This window comes from Ahaetulla prasina, chromosome 2, assembly GCF_028640845.1.
Source record: "Ahaetulla prasina isolate Xishuangbanna chromosome 2, ASM2864084v1, whole genome shotgun sequence".
In the NCBI taxonomy this organism is placed as follows: Eukaryota; Metazoa; Chordata; class Lepidosauria; order Squamata; family Colubridae; genus Ahaetulla; species Ahaetulla prasina.
This window is the reverse complement of record NC_080540.1, coordinates 192143360-192161552: the sequence shown is the minus strand read 5'-3', so window position 1 is coordinate 192161552 and position 18193 is coordinate 192143360. Positions and strand designations below refer to the sequence as shown.

Below are 18193 nucleotides of genomic sequence, written 5' to 3'. Positions count from 1 at the left end.
CTGCTATATGCTTCATTAAAAGGCATCATTAGTTTTAGGCCAAACTGACATAGACTTGAATTTTGGATCTTAATTCTGGGCAGCCAAGTTCATGAGAATGCTGATGCATGAGAAGGGAAGCAAGGCAGAGAAGTCCTCAAATGTTTGAGAAAACACTGAGGCCCTGCTAAGGCTTTGCCAAGTTATCAATGAACTTCAGCTTTGCTTAAGTGGAGACTGAAGGAATCCAGGTGTTTTGGACTCTGCCTGGAAGCAGAGGTGGGCTGCTGTTGGTTCGGACCAGTTCGGGTAAATTGGTAGTTCCGACCACTAGCTGGTCCCACCCACCCGCCCCATCGCTATCGTGTCCTATATATCTATAGGACAGGATAGGGATGGGGCAAGGTCCATGCAGCCCAGCTTATTGCCATGCCTTGCCCGCTCTACTTACCGCGGCTGCCCAAGAAGGTGTGCTAGAAGCTGAACGCATAAAATTGTCGTGTGTTTGAAGCCACACACTCACATTTTCGGTTCTGCACTAGGTGAACCAGTTATTAAATTGTGTGAAGCCCATCTCTGCCTGGAAGCATTATCTTATTGCAGTAATTTTTCTGTGACAGATTTTTACTTTGATGCTCTAAACTATGTCTTATCATCCAGACATTGAATCATTCTATACTAGTACTGTACAGAAATTTGTGTAGTTATAATACTTTGTATCCAAATAAGTGGCTCCTACAAAACAAGACTGCTTCCTGAAATGGTTTCTCTTCAAAAGTGAGTCAATCCCAAATCACATTCCTAGTGTTCTCTTCATTTAGAACCTCAGTATTGTTAATAAAGCTTCTTATAGCAGTTCAGAGTTCTAACAGTTGAAAGAAGCTGTTTTTACTTACCATATTTTTTGCACTATAAGACACTCTGGACCATAAGACACACCTAGCTTTTAGGGAGGAAAACAAGAAAAAAATCTGTCTCCACCTCCCAGCATCCTTGCAGCAAATAGCAAACAACTTGGTCAGCTTCAGCACGTCATCGCAGCCTGATTTAGCACGAGCAGCTGATTGGTAGTTGGATCAACCTCCTGGAATACCATTGATCAGCTGTTCCAGGCTGCAGATATTGCTGCTGCCTATTGCTGCCTCCATGCACCCTATTTTTGACCTCCGCATGCCCCGTTGTCTCCACATTCCAGGCGGCGAACAGTGGCAGTGAACAGCAGTGATTGGTGGTGGTGGCAGTAGCAATCCTGCCACCTGGAACATACCAAAAATGGAATATGCGGAGGCCAAAAACAGCTGAAGGGTGGAGGCCGGCAGGTGGGTGGGGTTTCGTCAACATTTGCTCTATAAGATGCACAGACATTTCCACCCACTTTTTTTGGGGGGGGGGTGTCTTATAGACCAAATAATACAGTAATTTAATATTTTTTTAATGAACTATCAGTCAGTGAACCAAAAGTTAGTGTCCAATTCATCAAGAAATAATAGCTACAATTGTAATACTAGTTAAATATTCGGACATAAATATTCATTTTCCTTTATTTTAGAAAAACCAATTAATCAAGGAAAACCTCTGAGCAAATTTGGATCATTTTCTGCAACCTTAGAAAATGAAATCCATCTTTCCTTTAGTTGTTATGGGGCTTCAGGAAAAGCAGAAGGTAAAACATGCAAAAAGGAAAATGTTTATATATTCTGTGTCATACTTGTTCTATTCTATGCTATGTTGAAAGACACTTTTTACAGTAGGCATAATGGATTTTTAGCATCTTCTCAAAAGTGTTATTTAGAATCCACACAATTCCTGGGAATTTCTTAAAATTCTATTCTGTATTTGTTCTCATGAATAAATTTCTAGCAAAGCAAAGACGAGAGTCAAAAGACATATTCAAATACAAGTTGTTTATGTATTTCTATCCTGTTTTTTGTGAGAGATGTTTGATGGCTGATCTCAGATGTCTGCTGAAGAGAAACAGAATCCTTTCTCTATTTGATTGAGCAAGATTTCCCAAATTCTCATGAGTCCTGTTCTTTTACAGCCCAGCCTAGCCTGCACAGATAGCTTGCAAAAATAAAGAGTAATCCAGATATATCTAAATTACTGTTCATTCCTGAGTTAGTTCCACTGAAATGCTGCTCTTGGTGTCAAACCTAGGGACTAGGGGTCCCGAACCCCATGGTTTGTTAGGAATCAGGCCGCACAGCTGGAGGTGAGCAGCAGGCGAGTGAGCTTAGCTTCATCTGTATTTGCAGCTGCTCCCCATCATCACCTCAGCTTCCATCTCAGGTCATCAGGCATAAGATTCTCATAGGAGGGTGTATCCTACTGTAAACTGCACATATTTAGATTACATGCCCCTCCCCTCCATCCAGTTCAAGAAAAATGTCTTCCGTGAAACCAGTTCCTGGTGCCAAAAAGTTTGGAGACTGCTGCTTTAGACAACGCAAAACAAAATCCAATCCTGGTGTCTGTCCAGAGTTAAACGGATGCATCCAGATTATAACTGATAAAATAAACATGGACCACAGAATCACTGTAAGGCTTTAGCTAATGTCGTTTGCTTTTCAACTGATTAAAAACATTTTTCCAACATGTTAGCCCAGGTACAAGCGTTGTTACCAATTTAAAATTTTAACATGAAAGGTGAACAAATTCGAATACTTGCCTAGGGAGCTATTATATTAATTTCATTCCATTTTATTTAAATGTAAATGAAATGAAATCAGGTGTAGATTTTGTCTTGGCTCATCTATTGCTATTTTGGAATACAGCTCCTGGCAAATCACTTTCTTGATCTAGAAGTAGCTGCACAGTTTTGATGTATGTAATGTTTATTCTGTTTCATCAAAACAACCCATTTCCCTTACAGAGGAAACGGATCCTTACTTGGCAACTATTCTGGCCATCCCATCAGTAAACTTACCCACTTCGACTTTTCTTTCCTCGGCTGCTTCTGCCGCTGCAGTTCCTGCTACAGGAAAGGCAAAGCCAGGTAAAGAAAAATCAGCCAAATCCTTACCATCTGCCAAAGTGAGTTCCCGTATGGCAGTGAATGTATCACCTGAAGAATCACCAGTGCAAGAAGAGAAAAAGGTATGAATATACTTCATAGAATACAATCGTAGGGCTGGAAAGGGGCTTGGAGTCTTCTAGTCCAACCCCCTGCCCAAGGCAGGTGTAGGTAGAACAGAATAACAACCTTAGAAGGCACTTCTATTCAACCTCTTGCTCAAGCAGGTGATCCTACACCATTTCAGACAAATGGTTGTCCAGGCTCCAGTGATGGAGCACCCATAAGGTCTGAAGGCAAGTATTCTATTGGTTGATTGCTCTCGCTGTTAGGAAATTTCTCCTTAGTTTTAAATCGCTTCTCTCCTTGATTAGTTTCCATCCATTGTTTCTTGTCTTGCCTTTTGGTGGTTTGGAAAATAGTTTGACCCTCCTCTTCTTTGTGGCTGCCCCTCAAATATTGAAACACTGCTATCAAGTCTCCCCTAGTCCTTCTTTTCACTAGACTAGACAACCCAATTCCTGCAACCGTTCGTCTTATGTTTCCAGTGCCCTAATCATCTTTGTCGCCCTTCTCTGCACTTTTTCCAGAGTCTCAACATCTTTTTTATATTGTGGTGACCAGAATTGGATGCAGTCTTCCAAGTGTGGTCTTACTAAGGCTTTGTAAATCAGTACTAGAACATCATGTCATCTTGAGTCTATTTCTCTGTTTATGCAGCCTATGATTGCATTGGCCTTTTTGCTGCTGCTGCACACAGTTGGCTCATATTTAAGTGATTGTCCAATAGAATTCCAAGATGCCTATCACAGTTACTGGCATTAAGCCAAATTTCATCTAGTCTGTAGCTATACAGTTGGTTTTTCTTGCCTAAGTGTGAAATCTTACTTTTATTTATGTTGAATTTCATTTTGTTAGTTAGGGCCCTGTGTTAAGTCTGTCAAGATCTTTTTGGATCTTGAGTTTGACTTCTGGGGTTTTGCTTATTCCTACCAACTTAGTGTCATTTGAAAATCTAATGAGTTCCCCTTCTACTCCCTCATCTAGGGAGTATCTTCATTTATGAATATATTGAAGAGTACTGGGCCTAAAATGGAATCTTGGGATATCCCACTACTGACATCCCTCGATGTAGATGTAGTTCCTCAAAAGGATTACATGTTGAGTATGAGTCATCAGATAGTTACAGACACATCTGGTGATGATGCTGTCTATCTCCCATTTTTCTAACTTGCCAAGAAGTAGGTTGTGGTCTACTTTAGCACATGCTTTACTGAAATCTAAGTATACTATATCCACAGCATTTCGCTGATCCACTAATTTATTCATTTTGTCAAAGAACGAAATAAGATTTGTTTGGCATGATCAGTTTTTGATGAAACCATGTTGTCTTCTGGTTATAGTTTTGTTTGTTTCTACTGGTAGGTGTTCGCAGATTTATTGCTTATCTTTTCCAAGATCTTTCCAGGTATTGATGTCAGGCTGGGTCTGTAATTTCCTGGTTCTGTTTTTTTCCCCTTTTTTGAAGATGGGAACAACAACAACTCTTTTTCAGTCCTCAGGTAGTGTTCCAGTTTTCCAAGAACTTTGAGAGATATGTTCCAAAGGTGCTTTTTTCAGGAGGCAATTGGACTTTCCTGGTTTTTCTTTGAAGATATTTCGCCTCCTATCCAAGAAGCTTCTTCAGCTGTGACAGAATAGTGGGGAATGGAAGGATTTATATTCCTTGAAGACAGCTGATCATTCGCATCCTTTTAGAGCAGGGGTGTCACTCGTGGCTCACGGGCTGGATGTGTCACATGCTGGCTCTACCCCCACCCAGTTTAGCAAAAGGGAAAAAAGTCCCGATACGTCATGTGACACTGCTGTAGTGACACGAGTTTGACACCCCTGTTTTGGAGGGTCGTTGAAGCACTTGGAGGTTTATCTGTGTCCTCAAGATCCCCCGAGTAGTGCTGATAGTTCCTGTAGTCTGCAATTTTTTCTTTGGAAATCCATTCGTACTCCCACATCATTCAAAGGGTGTTCATCCAAAATTGTATAGCTAAAAGTTGGTAGAGATCCCAAATTGTATAGCTAAAAGTCGGTAGAGATTCTCAGTCATCCAGGTCATGAAAGATACGTTTCAATGGTTCTGAAATCACATCTTCCAGTTCCTTCAAAACTCTGGGATATAGTCTATTAGGACTTGGTGATTTGAATCCATCTAGAGTTGACAGGTGTTCTCTTACCTTATTTTTGCATATTTTAATTTGCATTCTTAACCTGTCAGCTACAGTTCTGTTTTTGATAAGTAGTGATTTTTTTGTATGAAGTATGAATTAATCAGTTCTACTTTCTCTCTACTCCCCATTACTTCTTTGCCATCTTCTCCCTTTAATGGAGGTATTGTTTCATTGTCTTTTTTCTTCATTTTTATGAGTTGAGAGAAACTTTTTAAAAATTGTTTTTGACCTTTGTTGCAAGTCTTACTTCATTCAAAGCCTTAGCTTTCCTAGTATCCCTCTTTCCATTTTTTGTACTTATCCTTTTTTTCTCTTAGTTGCTCTGAGAGTTCCTTGTGCAACCATGCTGGCTTTTTCTTGGTTTTTTTTTTAGTGCCATTGAACTGGACTGGCTTTCATAATTATATTTTTCTGAGTTTTTCAAGCTTGAGTTGATTTCCCCTTTAAGTTCTTCATTCATGGGATCCTGCCCAAGTTTGTTAAAATCAGCTCTTTTAAAGTCTAAGATGCTGGTTTGATTATGTTCTGTTGGTTGTGTCTGTTTTATATTGAATTCTAATATGGCCTGGTCACTTTCCCCTAGAGTTCCTGCAACTTCAATCCCCTCTATCACTTCTTCTCTGTTGGTAAATACATAGCTGTCCCTATAGTTGCCTCCTTTGCCTTTTGGGTGAAGAAGTTGTTAGCTAGATTGGTCAGGAGCCTGTTTGATCTACTTGTTGCAGAGTTTGTCTCCCAGTTGATGTCAGTGTAGTTGAAGTCCCCCATTACTGTGGTATGTTTCCTACATACAGATAGTCCAAAACCTATGGTCACAATTGAGCCCAAAATTTATGTTGTTAAGTGAGAAATTTGTTAAATGAGTTTTGTCCCATTTTATGACTTTTCTTGTCACATTTGTTAAATGAATCACTGCAGTTGTTAAATTAGCATGGTTGTTAAGTGAATCTGGTTTCTCCATTGACTTGTCAGAAGGTTGTGAATGGTGATCACGTGACCCCGAGACACTGCAACCATCATAAATATGAGTCAGTTGTCAAACTTCCAAATGTCAATCACGTGGTCATGGGGATGTTGCAGTGATTGTAAGCTGAAAATGGTCTGCAGCCAAGCAGCCATACCAAGTTTAAATATATATATATATATTACATAAAAAAATAGTTAGACACTATGGCAAGCAATTTGACAAGCACAGAATCTAAAATCAATAGAAAATTATTCTCAAAGTATTTAAATGCATTTGCTAACACTGAAATTAAATTAACACTTGACAAAAACTTTTCAAAGAGATTTTATGTACTAGTGTGCTATTCTATTAATCTTTAAAGCTATTAACCACTGTGGAGAGCTGAAATGTTTGTAAATGCTTTTAAATACATTAGCATTTTTTGCTTCTTTTGCATACTGCAGACAGAAAGAAATGAGCCAATCCAAACCAAAGCTGTTCCTGAAACCCATGTGTTCAATACTTTGAATGTGTCTTCTCCCAATGGATTGGTACTTACCTTTATTGGTCAAAAATTTTCAGGTTGGTTGAATAAACATTTTTTTACAAAAACAATTGTGCTGTTAATGTTCCATCAGGGTTAGGTAATGAAAGCTCTTATATTACTTCTTGAGTACAGAAGCTTTTTAGTCCACACAAAAAGCAATATTAGCTTTAGTGACTAAAATATCCTTTAGTAAGCAAACTGAAGGCAAGCAGGAAATATAGTAAACTTATGATGAACCAGATCTACTTAGGTTTTTAGTTCAACTATGCGGGGATGGTGACATATTTTCTATTAAAGCTCTGAATGGGAAAGTACCCCAATTCAGCTAGAATAAATTTACATCTAAGGATATCTGAATCAGGGAAAAAAAATCACATTTTATCTTCTAAATCAGATAGAATTCTGGCCTGGGACGGTTTTCCCTGCAATTAAAAAATATTATATCTAATTACTGAAAAGGCTTGAGTTTGATTTTACTGTGGTGGCATTCTGTTCAATTTATGGTAACAAGTAGAGCTAATGGCACTAATGGTAAAAGTATTAATTTGCAGGATTAAAATAAATATGAATAGAGCATTTGTAGTATACATTTATGTATACATAGTATACATTTAAAAAATTGAACTACTGCATTTCCTTTCTGACTGACCTTTCATACCATGAGGTATAAACATACATTTGGGTCAGTATTTGTATCATACTTACTGGGTTTCCAGGTTTTACATTTTGTAACATTGGTAAGCCCACAAGTTTCCGTATACTACTGTTACTGTAATCATTTTAACTGACTAACAAAATTCTTTTGATATGTAAAAGGTGAGGAAAAAGGAGAGAAAGACAAGAACGATGATGAAGAAAGCAAAACAGATGAAACTAAATCAGGTGAAGTCAAGCTGGAAGAAATCAAAACAGAGGACAGCAAAGAAAAGCAGGCTCATCCCCATGAACCCTTAGCTAAAGACAATGGAGACAAGACAATCAATGCCAGAGCCAGTGTTGACTCTGGAGCAGCTCTCACCATCAGGAATGAGACTGCCAGGGACAGCAAGGCTGAGATGGAAACAGAGGATAACAATATGGACAAGGAATCTCCTTTTGAAATATTTATTAGGCAGAGTTATCCACAAAGAGTAAAGCAGTTGCAACTTCACAAAACAGTGAAGAACCCAATAGAGCAAGAAGTATCAAGAGTAATAACACGACAAGGGACTGTTGTAAAGTATATGATAGATGGATCCACTCAGGTATATTCATTTAGTGTTGAATGTAAATTCACTTTTTGTTACTGAATTCAATCCTGACTGAATCATAAGACACTAAAATAGACTTCACCTCAAATAATGATAAGGTATTACTTATGTGTGAATATATATCCCTGCATTGTATGTTTTTTTCTGTATTAATAATTATTTTTCTCTTGGTTTAGATGCACATGGAGAAGCCACAGTGCTTTGCTAATGTTTCCAAATGGTTTCAGTCATTTTTCAGTATGAAATGTGGCCACTGAGGAAGTTTAATTATTGAGTATTTTTTTTATTTTTTTATTTCGTCATAACAACATACATAAGCATCACACAAAAAAGATTATATCGTATATAAACATATATATGAAGAAATATGAGGAGGTATAAGCATATATATATATATAAGTAGAAAAAAAGAAAAACAATAGGACAGGAACAGTAGGCACGTTTGTGCTCTTATGCACGCCCTTTATGGTCCTCTTAGGAATGGGGTGAGGTCAATAGTAGAGATTTAACAGAATAACAGAGTTGGAAGGGATCTATAGATGAACTCTATAGAACTGTTTTATACAAATGTAAATATAAGTCTGTAGAAATGTTTAATCCAAGTATAAAACTTCTTGAGTTTTTTACATGTTTTGGTCATTTTTTTTAATCTGAACTATATCTGCTGTACTGCATATCTTTGTAGCTGATCAACATCACATTTTGCTTTGCTGTTTTAAGATACTCTTTGCTGATGGCACAGTGATTAGGAGTCCAGATTCTGGCCCTGTGATCCCACCTCCACCTCCACCCAGCACACCTCATACAGAGATCACACCCATTCTGGAGACAAACACCAAAAAAAGCAGTAAGTCATATAACCCCGGACTGAGGAAGAAGTTGAAGTTGAAGAAGTCAAACAAACAAACAAACAAACAAACAAACAAATGTTATCGGGTAAAATAATATAATGTTGGATAATTATAGTACTTTATGTAATATATTATATCACATTGTTCTGTAGAATAGGCTGTGCAATCCATAATGCAAAGAATCATCTTCAATATTTGTGCCTCTATAAAAATAATGTCACATATTCTCCAACAGCTGTAAGATGCATTTACCCAATATTATTCCTCTCCAAAGAAATGGGCTGACAATTGAAAGTCTAAACAAAATCCCAGATCCCTCAAGAATCCTTGGAAACAAATCTCTTCTTAAAAGTCCTTAGTCTTGAGTCTGGAAGTCAAAGATTTCGAGATCAGAATCTAAATTGTCTGTGGAAAATTATTATTATTATTTTGCTCTTGATCATGGAGCCATAGGATTCCATGGAGCTGAAAATCTCTGGTTATGATTTACTTACAAACAATTTCTGTGTCTGTATCCTTGTCTTTAGGAGTAGGTAGGTTTAATGAAAAACAGTTCCGTCTTTTGACAATCAAAGAGTAGCAACGAAGGAATAAGTCTTCCAGTGCCCACGTTTTGTGGTTAGATGGTTAATTGGAAAAATACATGTTGGCACTTTAGCTGACCTTCACATAATGAAGTACTTAGAATGTTATCTCAGTGTATGAATAAATCTCATTTTCTTCTGATTTTCTAGGAAAAAATACTAAAGGTCTGCTTTCAGGAAAAAATGAAGCTATTGAAACAATTGCTGAAGAACATCTGCCTGAACCTGAACAATCTACTGATGCCTTTGCTGGCACCTGGATAACGACTACCCCATTAGGCATTCAGATAGGTACCAAGGGAATCGAAAAGCTTGACCTGAAACCACTCTTGTCTTACCAGGCCACTGATCCAGTTAATGGAACGGTACTGTTTTGTTTATAAGTTCAGTTTCCTGATGCCTTTATAAGTGATACAATCCATTTTCAGAATTTAAAAGATCAAATCTACATTTCCTATGTTTGTATTAAAACATTCTGACACGTTTGCTGAGCACTTAATTCATTTGTGACACTTCATTGATAATATGATATTCTAGGTAATGGTAATGAGAGAAGATAAAGTATTAATGGTGGAGAAAACAGATGGAACCCGAATAGTAGATCATGCTGATGGCACCAGAATAAGCACCCTCTTCCAGGACTGCGTGGAAATTGTTTCTTCTAATGACAGTGAAGAAGCAGGTATCATTTTTAGATAGTAATATGTTAATGTAAGAGAGGTGGTTGATAATTTCAAATACTTATGGCTTTAATTTTTCATTACTTTATTATATTATATTATAATATGAGTTTAATCACTTTTCAGTGATTAAGTGCAGTTAATTCATTTCTTTATATACTGGTAGATTCTTCATCTAAAGTTGAGGCTATATCTAAGATTAGTGAACAAGAAAAATTCCTGGCTTTTCACTTATTCTTGCAGATATGGTACATAAATAAATCACATTGAGAGCTACAGCTATTACTGTTCTTCATAGCAGCTTTCTTCATGCTATGCTTTTGCCAAATATTTATGCTGATCAAATTCTCCAATTTATTTGCAACATGCAGAACCTAATAGTGGGCAAAAAACTTCCTGTTTCATTTATAATTAAGGCTGGCAGTTATTAATTTGGGAACTCTTTTTTTCCTAATTTTTAAAAAAATATTATTAAACGTCTTCCCCTGTAGCACCTCACAAGTACCTGGGTATGTGGCTGCGAGGTAAGAAAGGAAGTATTTCAGTAAGATTAAAATTCAAACTGGAGAAAAACTTCAAGTATTTACTTATTTGTTCAAAAATGTATTTTTCAAATCAGGGAATTCAAAGTACAATAAGCTGTTTTACATACTGATTTGTCTGTGTGAAAGATTGGCTTTTGGTCTGTTCACCACATGCACCGTAATACTTGCATCAAATTAAAGAACTCATGCACACTATATCATGCATGTGCGTGCACATGCACACACAGAGATTATTTTTATTCCATTGTCAGGATCAGTTGCAGGAACCAGTTAATCAGGCATGGGTTTATATTATTCTTTTTAACTTTATTAAATATTGTTTTGCTGCTATAAATACAGAATAAAATAAAGGAAAAACATACAAAAACAAAATATACTGTAAAACAATAAAATACTATGCCATATTTTGAACATCAGATTAAATCTTTACCACATAGAATCACATTTAATACTTTCCATTTTGCATCTATAAAGAACTACATGAAGCCTGAAAATGAATACACTTCTTCAATTTAGAATTTTTTTATAGGGTGTTCTATTTTTTTTATTCGTACCTTATGTATTCTCCACAATGCCTCAAACTTGATATACCCATGATTTCTCAATTGACAAAATTTGAAATTGATGAATTCCGAATAATTTACGTATATGATTGCACATGAGGTTCATATATTTAAAACTCTTCTCAACATTTTATGGATAAAAATACAAATATTAAACAAGAAAGAGACAATCATTTGCAGGTCCAAATAATGTATATTAAAGTTCAGGGAATTCTGATTATTATTTTTTTCTTTCATATTGCATATTCAATAATCCAGTTCTAAAAATAGTAAGAAATAAGAAAGATTGTTGTAACCATAGATCATAACATAGGAATGCCATAAAATAACAATAAAACTATAAAACTATACAATAGAGTAGCGGAAGTATTAGATGTAAAAAGGTTACAATAAAATAAAGCCAAAGTTACAACTAAGAACTTAAATATTTATTTCTAAATTTAAATGACAGTTGAGCAAAAGTAGCCACTTGTTTGCTGACAGTTGCAAACACGTCTACAAGGAGATAATTCATTTTTTCAAGGTCAGGGCCCTTGAGTTTACCATTTGACCCTGATTTCATTGTAAATAGGCAATGAAAAATATAATAGATAATGTCCTCCACTTGGCCAGCACTACAAGGACAGAGGTGTTGTTCCACAGGGAGCTTAGAAAATCTTCAAGATATGTGGGGGCATGGTCTACAGATGAAGGGATGTTAAAATCTTTCTCAGTGAAACATTTGTTATGTTAACAGGGTACTGGGAGAGGCTTCTGTGTTTTTATTTATTTATTTATTTATTTATTTTGTCACAACATCATATAAAAAGGATTGTATAGTATATAAACATATATATGAGTAAATATTAGGAGGTATAAGCATCAATATATATATAGGAAGAAGAAAAGAAAAGAAAAACAATAGGACAATATAATATATATATTATATATATATATATATATATATAAACAATATAATGATAAAATCAAGGTGAAAATTTACAATAGCATCTTTATTAGCATCCTTTTTAAAAAGCCGATCTTTAATATTTTCTCTGTTCCAAGATCTAAGTTCTCCCAATGGTGGTAGGAATACATTTGTAGAATGGATAACAAAAGTTCTAAATATATGTTTTAAAACTATCCCAAGCAACCATAAAGTTTGGTGATTGCCTATTTCTATTTTTTAAACCTGCACACTCCATATCTCCCCAGTCATCTGCCCATCCTCACAGGCCGTGCAGCAGCCTCCCCACCATGCTCAGGCACTTCCTCAGCCACTTCCTGTTCCCATCGTTAACAAGTTGAACAAATGAGAAGCATTGTTTCATCACAATGTTTCTCTCCAAACGATGGAGTATAACTCCAATATTTCTTGATCATTTGGATTATAGTCCAAAATGGAATAAGATTAAATTAGCCTGTTTTTGAGAGAAAACTTTTGTCTTCTTCCACAAATATACATTGTTCAATATAAATGCTTTTTTAACATGGGTTGTCTTTTCTTTCATAGAGAGTTACCCTCAAACCACCACAAGGAAGGTGAAATGCATGCGTATCGAAAACCCACACTTTGCAACAGTCCTAACAAACTCTGAGGACAGCACTTGTTGTGCCATTTTTGCTGATGGCACTTCAGTTATATCCAAGCCACAAGGAACATACCAGGTTAGTTGGAAACAAAGATCTGTCGAGCTTCAAACTCCTTTATCTCAGTATTCTAGGTTTTTCAGTTCTTCCAATTTAAGTAAATCAAACTAACCATTGCTATGCAAAGCAATTAATATACAGCTCCTGAAACTAACACTGGTGAAATGATTACTCTAGACAGGGAAAAGCACACACACACACAAAGAGTGAGAATTATGCCAAATAAGAAATCACTCCTGATTGTAGTCAGGCTTCCTATAGTGCCTTATAGATACACTCCTCTTATAATACTAGGTTTCTTTGTAAATGCCATATTAGGAAGAGGTAGCCTCCAACACAGTCTTTATTTGCAAGAATGCTTTTAAGACAGCTAGAAGGAATATCTACTGGATATTTATATTGTATTTGTTTAGTGTATTTATATAGAAGTTTTTCCTTGTTTAGCTGACTTGTATGTTTTTGGTATAGTGTATTTTTTGCCAGTGGTTTTGTTTTGACCTGATGTATGTTTTGTTTTCTTATTCTTGTGTAATATGGAGAATCTTTCTCTGAGTTTCACCAGTTGCCTGCTGTGAATTAGATATTTTTTTTTAATTTGGTCCTCAATATTTTGATGACATTACTTTTTTCTGAACCACATGCACATCATGGTAATAGTTCTATCACACATCCATAATATTCTTTTCTGCACTGGAAAGAGTGCAGAGAAGAGCAACAAAGATGATTAGGGGACTGGTAGCTAAAACAAATGAGGAACTGTTGCAGAATTTGGTTAGGTCTAGTTTAATGAAAAGAAGGACTAGAGGTGATATGATAGCAGTGTTCCAATATTTGAGGGGCTACCACAAGTAAGAGTGAGCCAAGCTATTCTCCAAAGCACCTGAAGGCAGGACAAGATACAATGGATGGAAACAACTCAAGAAGAGAAACAACCTACAACTAAGGAGAAATGTACTGACAGAACAATTCATCAGTGGAATGTCTTGCCATCAGAAATTGTGGGTGATTTATTGCTGGAGGCTTTTAAGAAGTGACTAGACAGCCACTTGTCTGAAACGTTATAGGGTTTCCTACTTGAGCAGGGAGTTGGACTAGAAGATCTCCAAGATCCCTTCCAACTGTTATTCTGTTTTTCTGTTAATTCCGTAAATTACAAATGTGCTCACTAGTTACAAATATTAAAGACCTCTGAAGCATTAAAGACCGAGTTTTCTAAATGTCTTCCTTTATTGTGGTAGATTTTACCCATAAACAAAGGTTCCCTCTTCATCGATGAAAATTACTCTGCTGTTTACTCGCCAGAGATGTTTGAAAAAAATGATAGTGAACTGATTTCCACTGATGAGAACCAGTATGTAGGGAAATACATTATGAAACACAATTCAAAGATTGTTTGTGAGATGACAGACCTCACAGGAAATATTTTCAAGGTAAAATGGAAAGATTAATGTTCAAATTATTTAATGCTTTTTTCCATATAATTTGTTTTAAAAATTCTTAATGGATTAACTATAAATTGTGATATATTTAAAAATGCATAACTTGAATATCATACAAATGAAGATTTTTTTTTCTTAAGGACATACTTTGCTCCTGTATAATCCAAAATTCATTTCCCCTAGGCCATAACTGATATTTCATCAATTTACGAATCTGAAATATAGTGTCAGCTTTCCAGAAAAACCCCTCACCAATTAAAAACTCCAAAGCACTCATCTTTCAAAGTTCTTTTACTAGGATAGGTAAACTGGCACATCTGGAAAAATCCGAATCTGAGAGATCCGGGTTTTACCTCAGTAAATCAAAAACTCCAAAACCACCCCGACTCCGCAGTCAATCACATGTTCCAATCGCCAACCATCCCATCTCGAGACATCACTCCGACCACTCCTTCTCCAGATGCAGGACCAGCTTGACCTTGACCGGCAGGAAGAATGCTTATTATATCTAATGGCAACCCCTCTACTAAATCCCCCCTCCTACTTTCCCACACAGGAGAAAGTGGCAGCACGGAAGCTTCTGGCCTAATATGGCTTCCAAAGCTGACATATAGACAATTAATATACCTAGGCCAAAATTACTTGAGATAATCTCATTCCAGAAATTTCAGAACCTATATGTTGTACTCTGCACTGGCAGCTTCATTTCTTTTTTTAAAAAAATAATTTTAGTATTATCTATTAGCACTGGAAAGAAACCATTTTTTATCCTCCCCCATTCAGCAAAAGCCACTTACCTCTCTGCCAACCTACTTGTGAGCTGGTTCTGGCAACTAATTCCACATTGGACACAAAATTGACTGATTAGGGCTTTGTCTCATTTTCCAACTCTTCTCCTCTGGATAGTATGCAGAAGGAACTTGGAAAAGGATAATTAAGAAAAAGTATTTCTTTTCTTTTGCAGGTCATGGCTGATGGTACCACCTCTACATTCATTCCTACCGTTGATATTGAGAACAAAGTTATTGAACCCACAGAAATTCAGACTCCTGTGATATATGGGGAACATACACCCAGGTATGTTGTGCATAAATATTGCTTAATTGTATTTGTCAAATAATTTGTATGGAATTATTTTTTTTAATTTGCTTTGCATAATTGAATTGATCTCATTTGTGGTACTGATGATCTAGATTCTTCATTGTCCACGCGGATGGCTCAGGAACTGAACTCCTCCGCACCAAAAGTACAGAAGAATATCTGGCAATGGCATATGGTCACCCCACTATGACTGTTCTTCGGGAAGCAATACAAGAATGCCCAGGTAGGAATGCACCATTTCACAGAGATTTCTCTTGTTTCTCTGATCCTTACTTTAGTGTTTGATTTTGGCATGTTAATAAGCAAACCTTAAAGCAGGGTTCCTCTGAATAGAGACAGATACAGTTTTGTTGTAAATGTATATATGCATATAAGAACAATTCATGTGCTAGTTTCAAAATTACTTTTAGCATTTTTATTAAATGTTCCAATTTGCTATACAGCTGTGATGGCGAACCTATGGCACGTGTGCCCAAAGTGGCATGCGGAGCCATGTCGCCCAGCACGCACAGGCTTGCCTGTTTGTCTTCTGGGTTTCTTGCATGCATGCGCGCTTGACGATCACAGATGCCGAAAAGGTTTGCCATCACTGCTATACAGTGTATATTACTATAGTAATACTTAATGCAACTATAGGAGATGACCAGGTTGAGTCTGAGGGAGAAGTCTAACATGTCATCAGTTTCAAGTCTCTTCATGCTCACAAGAGCTTTAAGTCCAGTCCATCTTGAATTTCATTTACTCTTATCTACTATCAATTTGCTTTCACCATTCAGGTTCTTGTTGAGAGCTTGCAATAAATCCTTATATTCATTTGAACTGCCTGGGTTTCCTGATTTCCATGCTTGACAGTAACATTTCCATGTTTAAGTTGAACTGAAAATAGTTTTAGGAAGACTTCTTAATCCTTCACCTTTATGTTACATTATTTTCAAATATTGTTTTTTAATATCACAGAAATATATGGTGCTGTTACTATGGTTGTATGAGTATTTTGAAAAATTTCTGTTCTGTCTCCGTCCTCACTTTGGAGTAATGAGCTGGCCTACAGCCAGTGGATACACAGCTGCTATCAGTCCTGGCCGAGAAAACGCAGCCGCCTGCCAAAAAGTTCAAACAGATTAAGACTTCAGCTCACTTCGACACGGGTTCAGCTAATTTGCTTCCCGTGGAACTGAGAGCAGTCCCAAAACTCTTTATATATCCTGTGGGGTGGGGCTCCTGCCCCACCCTTCCCTTTGATGACACCGCCTCTCTAATCTTCTGAAGCATGGATCGATCCAGGCTTGATTGGTATGATTATCAGCTGCGTCTGTAGGCGTAGCCTGAGGAAGGGAGGAATCAGGGGATGTCGGCCTCATTACGTCCTCCGACTGGCCTGGTTCTGGCTCCTGGAGCCGGGCCAAAGGAATCGGTGGTCCTGAGGTAAGCCTTACCGGCCCTTCCCCCTCACTCTCAGAGTCACTTTCGGGCATGGGGCCAGGTTCGGAGGCTGGAGCCACAACAATTTCTGAGATGTAATTATGGGTACTTGACACTTTGGGCCTTCTATTTGTTTTAGGGAATGTTTAGAAAAATAAAAATACAAATACTTTTGTACCATCTGCAATTTGGAGCACAGACTATTGTCCATGTAGTTTTAATACCAGATAGTATTAAAATCTGGCTTGCAACTATTATTTTCCATACTATGTATTTTTTAAGGCTTGAAAAGGGTGGAGTGGTACTGAAAAGCCATTAGAGTTTCTGAACTGGGAGCACATATTGAACTTGATTTTAATATTTATTTATATTATTTATTTCTATTAATAAGGAGAAGTAGCCTTATACAAATATTCCACAGTACAAGCAGCTATCTGTATATTCTTGCATTCCCAAATTTTCCCTCATCTTTCAAAACAGGAATCCTAAGCATTACTGTTCTTTGCCCTTTGACTGAAGTATCTCAATGGATAATGAAAAAAGACTCTGACACCATTGTTCCTTATAATCTCCAGTCCAGAGATTGGGAAAACTTTCCTCCTGTTGAGGTAGATAGTTTTCACATCTGTTTCTTTCAATATGTGACTATGATATGACACTTTTGATTTTTTAAGTGATACTACATTTTCTTTTCACTTTTTTTCTTTTAAGCCTTGTTTCCAGCTGCATCTGTAGGGATGTGTCTATGTCAAAATCTGCACAATAGCGAGTATGATATTTTAATCTGAGCTTTCACCTTTTGTGTATATGTTGACATCACATGCATGCACAAAAAGGATGAGGATTGTACTATCACATCCCACTCTGTCATCTTGTAGATTGTCACTGTACCCTTGGATGTTTCTGCCAATTTCATTGGCATCTGGTTGGCCAAGAAGCTTAATAAGTGAAATAAACAAAGTATTAGTTTCTGACAAATTCAGAATTTTAATCACATTCTAATTTACAAGAACAAAGAAAAAAATCATAGGAATAGACAGTGATTTGTTGTAGTTTTCTTTTGTCCAGTGGTAATGCATATAAGACTAAAAGAAGAAAACAAGAAGAGTGCAGTCCTTCTTACTAATAGCATCTGATTCTTTATTTATCTTCCAAGAGCTGTTGCTTACATTGTTTATTTGAACTACTTATAAAACACATTTTAATGTACTTGTGATTACAACATCCTGTAACAACCTTGGTCTCAAAATCAGTACAGGTTGTCCTTGCATACTAGTTCGCTGACTGTTCGAACTTGCTTGATGCTGAAAATAGAGAATTACAACCAGTCCTTGTCACATGAACGCTATTGCTATTGACCAAAGTGCTGTCACTATTGATCATCATTTGCAACCATAACAGCCAGCTTCCATCAAGCAA

General features: G+C 36.8%; 1 protein-coding gene across 1 annotated transcript in view; it reads left to right on the top strand.

Annotated features, from left to right (window-relative positions):
- The window catches only part of SPAG17 (sperm associated antigen 17), a 110457-nt gene that overhangs the window by 54038 nt on the left and 38226 nt on the right, over nucleotides 1-18193 (top strand). Inside the window, exons 23-34 of the mRNA XM_058166149.1 lie at nucleotides 1529-1642; nucleotides 2852-3075; nucleotides 6628-6745; nucleotides 7527-7954; nucleotides 8681-8807; nucleotides 9546-9760; nucleotides 9933-10077; nucleotides 12676-12830; nucleotides 14051-14242; nucleotides 15216-15328; nucleotides 15445-15575; nucleotides 17255-17382. Of these exons, the coding sequence (XP_058022132.1) occupies nucleotides 1529-1642; nucleotides 2852-3075; nucleotides 6628-6745; nucleotides 7527-7954; nucleotides 8681-8807; nucleotides 9546-9760; nucleotides 9933-10077; nucleotides 12676-12830; nucleotides 14051-14242; nucleotides 15216-15328; nucleotides 15445-15575; nucleotides 17255-17382 (2090 nt within the window). The remainder of the gene's footprint in view (nucleotides 1-1528; nucleotides 1643-2851; nucleotides 3076-6627; nucleotides 6746-7526; nucleotides 7955-8680; nucleotides 8808-9545; nucleotides 9761-9932; nucleotides 10078-12675; nucleotides 12831-14050; nucleotides 14243-15215; nucleotides 15329-15444; nucleotides 15576-17254; nucleotides 17383-18193) is intronic.